The 6,118-nt window shown below is 39.9% G+C and overlaps 1 protein-coding gene across 1 annotated transcript; it reads right to left on the reverse strand.

The window, feature by feature from the left end:
• Positions 1 to 2,981: 2,981 nt before the first annotated feature.
• On the reverse strand, positions 2,982 to 3,737 carry LOC137947611 (uncharacterized). Its single transcript, XM_068793415.1, has one exon. The coding sequence runs from the start codon at positions 3,735 to 3,737 to the stop codon at positions 2,982 to 2,984; it is 756 nt and encodes a 251-aa protein (XP_068649516.1).
• Between the last annotated feature and the right edge of the window lie 2,381 nt (positions 3,738 to 6,118).

The following is a 6,118-nucleotide window of genomic DNA, read 5'->3' on the forward strand; positions in this document are numbered from 1 at the left end:
GATGATATAAACAATATCTTGCCACATAAGATATAATTGTATAGAAAGCAAACATAATACCAATATTTTCTGTCTGAGAGATTTCCATTAATATTTGCACTGGTGCACATTTAATAATGAAAACAAAGACGCAAACATAATAAGTGAATATTCATGTTTGAAGCACAAAAACCTAATTTGTATCAACACATTCATGTCTTTATTCAACATTGTCTTTATTCAACATTCGTATCTTAACCACAAACATCTATAACCAAATCACAAACACATCCATGTTTTAACCATAACCATATTCATAACTACAAACACAGCCATGTCTTAACTACAAATACAACCACAATCACAAACACATCTTCATCCACGATCAAACATAGGTGTTCAAAATCATAATTATATTGATAATATTTTCATCCATGTCTTACAATTCCATAAATAACAAAAACACAATGAATCAAAATCATATATGTCCCAAAGTCGATAGGCAACAACCATACATTAATTAATTATAATTTATGGTAGTTGAACATAAACCTATCATGTTACTCTTCTATTGTCATCTGAACAAATATATCATTCTTATCTACATTGTCTAGCCAATGTGGAGCGCGATATTTCAATTCTTTTGGCAAGTCAATGATTTCTAGGAGAACTTTGTACCATGGAAGTTTTGCACTAGTATCTTTATGTTTGAAGACCTCCACAAAGGATGTTGTCATATTGTTCATCACTTCAATGAACCAAACGACATTGTCAGAAGAACATTGGGATATCTTCCTACAACAAGTAGAAGATTTTGCAAATTTGGATAGCAATGACGTTTTTCCTCTTTGTTGCTTCTTATTTACAGATTCATACGGTTAGGGCGTGGCAAAGGGATCTCCCTAATTGCATCATCTTTGTTGAATCGGGTTTAGGGTTAGAGCCTAAGGCATAGGGATTAAAGATTAGGGTTTAGGGTTAGGGCATAAGGCATAGGGATTAAAGATTAGGGATTAGGGTAGGGGGTTGGGGCTTAGGGTTTGAGGCTTAGGACTTAGAACTTAGGATTAGGTTGAAGGCATAGGGGTTAGGGATTGGGATAGGGCTTAAATCCTAAATAATTGGAATTCCTAAACCGTAAACACACGAAAATTATAATTTCAATTAAAAAAATTAATTTCAATAAATTATCCATTAACTTTCTCTAAGAATAAATCATCCTAGATATTGAATAATCAATTAAATTTAAAATAAATAAATAACGACATTGCTTCAATTAACAAAAATTTGTAAATTAAATTAATACAAAAATTAAATACAGAGATTTAAGTCAACACTACAATTCAATCAAGTTTCAATTAAAAACATAAATTTAGAAATAACTTCAATTTAAATCGATACAATATCATTTCAATTAATAGAACTTCAGAAATTAAATCACTACAAAAATTCAATACATAAATTGAATACAAAATTTTAAATCAATGCAACAATTTAATCGTCACTTAAATTTCAATTAAACATTCAACAATATCATTCAATCACACAAAAATTTAATAAAAATGAATATCGAACAATTAATATGAAACCCTAAAAAAATTGATCGATTGGGGAATACCTTGGTACATATGTGAGAAGCTTCTAAAATTCAGTTGATTGGGGTTAAGAGAATTTTTTTATGACTTCAGGTTCCAGAGAGGGGAAATCAAGACAAAAAAAGGGAAATCAGAGAAGGAGGTTCAGAGACGAAAGTGTGGCTAAGAGAAATAAAGACAGAGAGGGCGGTAGAGAGGGACGTCTAGAGCATGGCAAGCGAAGAGTAGGGCAAGAGGGGAAAAAATGAAAGAGATGCAAGGGGAACAGTCAAGTAAGAGGCTAGGACATCAAGAGCGAGAGTGAAAGTGAAATCAGAGGGTCGGGTCTCGGATTTCACTCAGTTGTTTTATGTGTGTTGTAATTCACTTTCACTCTCCTAAAGCACGCACTTACGCGTTTGGGCTAATGAAAATGAATTCACTTTTACTTTCCCTCAGCATGCACTAGCAGGCCCTAAAGCACTAACCACCATCCCATCTCCCACACGCCCAAACCCAAAAAGATTGTCACTATTTCTTCCCAAGGATACAACATATCAACTGCGTTCTTCTCTGTCATCTCTCTCGTCCATGTAATTACATGAATTGTATCATACAAGTGAAGATGACAGATGACGAAGATTATGTCAAGGAGAAAAAAGAAAGTGGAATACGATATGAGGTCGGCGAGATGTCTCCTCCATGAACCCTCTTTCGGCCATTTTCTAGAGCATGCAATCTCATGCACAAATGGGAAAACAAGTTTGTTGAATAAATTTCACTATCACAGTACTAAAATTACTGTTCTGCTCAATTCTCGTACTATATACAAATAAAAAAATTTGACACATATATATTTTCACTGCACAATACATAAACAAGGTATTAAACAAAAACAGTATATGAGAAAAGAACCTCCTTTCTGGTTTGACAGCCTCTTGCTTCTTCCGCTCACACAGCGCACAACGACGCACTGTTACAGCAAGCCCAAGCCCGAGAGATCTGTTCTTCTAGCGACCAACAGCACCGGCAAAGACGACCTGCTACCCTCCCGGCAGCAGCTTCGCTTCTCACAACGGTGAGGAGCCTCCTGTCTTCAGGCACCGACGACGCTCGAGCCTTCACGCTGCTTCTCACTGCAGCGTCTCTGGTGGGACCGAAGTTTCTCCTCTTTGGTGCCCTTCCTCTACCTTCCTTTTCTCCTCTTTCTTTCACTCTGATTTTCCCTTTTTCTGTTTCTGCTCTCACACCACGCCACACACACGATTTTTCCCTTACCCTAATTTATTTCACCCTTACTTTATCTCACACCCGACGCATTGTGAGTCTACGGCTTAAACACAAAAAAAGAGAGGTGGGCCCACACGGGCTGGGCCCGCTGGTGTTGATTTTCGACACTCCCCCTCAACACCAGCTCTCATCCCTAGATCATGTATTAGCAACACGGTCACGCCTCGTGACCTCCTTCTCTTCTGGCTTCCTTTCCCTTAATTTTCTGTCAAACGCATCATCAGAGCCACTATTTTCATGGCCATTAAATAAGTTGGGGTTCTCACTTTTTCCGCCTCTAGTAGCAGATGAAGAATGCCTCCTCTTATCTTGTCTGTTAGAATCCTTACCATCTCCATGTGTCATGGATCTATCTTCTTTGTTATCTTTTTCCCATTCCCTTTTCTGGTTGCTTCGGTCTTCTCTACCATTAGAAGACTTCTCAGTTGCTGCCTCTCTTTCTTTTCTCCCAGCCTTCGAACTCCCATATTGAAGGGGTTTTATTGGATCTAAGTCCCTCAATTTTTCTCTTGGCTTAACAACTTGATCTTTCTCTATCTCCTTAAGATCTCTCACTTCTTTCATGGAGCCTTTATCCCCCTTACCGATGTCTCTTTCCATCTTCTTAACGTTTCTATTTCCCTTACTATTATCATGGTGTCCAGTAGTCAATTCAGATTTCACAAGGGCTCCTCCAATAGCAGCATCTGAAATAGATTCAACAACATTTGATGAGATTTTACCTTGGGAACCTTTACTTCTCTCATCCTCATCCTTCATCTGGCAGTCATCGTAAACTCCAGAGACCCCACCTCTATGATCAAATGGTCCTACCTCTCCATTATTTACTCTTGATTTCTGGTTTTGTAGGATTCCATTATGATTAACACTGTTTCTCTCACCATTCTCAGACATGTGACCTCCATTGGTCTCCTTGTTCAATGCCTTAGACACATCATCCTTTCTCTGCTCAGTAAATTGAAGTACTCCAGAGCTAGAACCTCATCATCAAATTCATCATCATCTGATGCATAATTCCCAAGACCCAATACATCACCAGGAGAGCTAGAAACAAAATTTCCTTTTGAAGCTTCATCTTCAATAGCATCCTTCACTTGCTTAATAGTTGTGATTGGGACTAAAATGCCTTGTGTGGGGACTGCAGGGGATGATTGAGATGTCATATGGTTTTGATGAAAAACTGTGTTATCAACTTCAATCTCTAGGCCATCCTCTTCATCCCTCTCAAATTCCTCTTCTCTTCCCCCTTTCTTTAACATATCATCACTTATCTGTTCAGTAGTTGTAACAGTGAGGGCTAATTCTTCTTCCCATTCTTCTTCCCCCATAACCAAGTGTCATTCTTCTTCCTCCATAACAAAATGTGCTTCAGCATCCCACTCCTCTTCAATCTTCTCCTGAGATGTGTAAGTGGCAGTGTTACCTTCAATAGACTATTTCTGGGACCAACAATTTCTCGCTATGTGGCTCATCCTCCCACAATTGTAACACTTGATATCAAACCTTCTACTGTTTTCATGATTCTTCGAAGCTCCCCCTTGACGAGAGCTTCCTTCTTCTTGGTAACTCTTCTTACGAGAGCTTCCCTCTTCTTGATGACTTTTCACTTTGTCACCATCCTTTCTAGACCCACTACCAGTGTACCGTTTGACCTTACCTCTGCTCTTGCTAGTGTAGAGCACTTCTGCCTCAACCTTCAGCGAGACTTCTCCCATTTGTTTAGCTAAGGTTTCCTGACCAACGAGTAAATTTTCAAACTCAACAAGTGATGGTGGAGTCGGCCATCCCTATATAGCAGCAATGAATCTTCGATATTCGGGTCTCGGACCATGAGTGATTATGCTCTTCATCCTGGGTTCCCCAATGGGAGCTTTTGGGTCTAATTCTGAAATTTCCTGACATATCGACTTCATCTTGTGAAAATACTCAGCAATGTCATGTTGTGCCGCTGATAGTAACTCGTTCTCAAGCAGTTGCAATCTTACTTCATTCTTCTTTGAGAACATTGCAGCGTAATTGTCACATGCTTCCTTTGGTGTTTTTACATCCAGAATGTGCTCCAACATTTTTTCTTCAACTGTGGTCTTCAAGGCAAACATTGTTTTGCCTGCTTTAATTTTCCATTTTCGCAAGATCCCATTGGCATCCTCTGCCACTGGCTGTGTAGTTTCACTTCCACCAACAACCTTCCACAGGTCTTGACCTTGTAGGTAAGATTCCATACATGTTGACCACGTATTATAGTTTTTGTGGTTGAGCTTCTTGACTCCACCCACATGAAGGTCATTCATCATGCTAGCACAACTTCACTCAAACCCAACAACCTCAAATAGCAGCAACCTTACAAAGTACCTTACTGCTCACACCTCAAGATAGCTTCACCTAAAAATAACGGTCCCTGACCGTCCCGCTCTGATACCAATTGTTGAATAAATTTCACTATCACAATACTAAAATTACTGTTCTGCTCAGTTTTCGTACTGAATACAAATAAAAAAATTTGACACATATACATTCTTACTGCACAATACATAAACAAGGTATTAAACAGAAACAGTATATGAGAAAAGAACTTCCTTTCTGGTTTGACAGCCTCTTGCTTCTTCCACTCACACAGCGCACAAAGACGCACTGTTACAGCAAGCCCAAGCCCGAGAAATCTATTCTTCCAGCGACCAACAACACCGGCAACGACGACCTGCTACCCTCCCGGCAGCAGCTTCGCTTCTCACAACGTTGAGGAGCCTCCTGTCTCCTGGCACCGGCGACGCTCGAGCCTTCACGCTGCTTCTCACCGCAGCGTCTCTGGTGGGACTGAAGTTTCTCCTCTTTGGTGCCCTTCCTCTACCTTCCTTTTATCCTCTTTCTTTCACTTTGATTTTCCCTTTTCTGTTTCTGCTCTCACACCACGCCGCACGCACGATTTTTCCCTTACCATAATTTATTTCACCCTTACTATATCTCACACCCGACGCACTGTGCGTCATCTACGGTTTAAACACAAAAAAAGAGAAGTGGGCCCACACGGGCTGGGCCCGCTGGTGTTGATTTTCAACAAAGTTGCCATTGTCAATTTATGGTAACTTGATTTTCTACGGAAGCTTGGAAATGGGATGGCTTTTGCAGTCCTGCTTTTAGCTCACGTTGACCAATTCGTTCAGACGGGAGAAAGGCTATATCGGCTGCTGTGTATATGCAATCTGCTCTGGAAAATGTTGCAGCAGATGAGTATACCGGAGGAGGCGAAACGGAAACGAAAGGCATAAGCCCGGAAA

Source organism: Aristolochia californica, unplaced genomic scaffold (genome assembly GCF_029961685.1).
Source record: "Aristolochia californica isolate CCGP_79_NKW_82.1479 unplaced genomic scaffold, dmAriCali1.0.hap1 SCAF_13, whole genome shotgun sequence".
In the NCBI taxonomy this organism is placed as follows: domain Eukaryota; kingdom Viridiplantae; phylum Streptophyta; class Magnoliopsida; order Piperales; family Aristolochiaceae; genus Aristolochia; species Aristolochia californica.

Bases quoted from the DNA above. Each gene is read 5' to 3' on its own strand.
- LOC137947611 (XM_068793415.1), bottom strand. From the start codon at position 3,737: ATGTCTGAGAATGGTGAGAGAAACAGTGTTAATCATAATGGAATCCTA.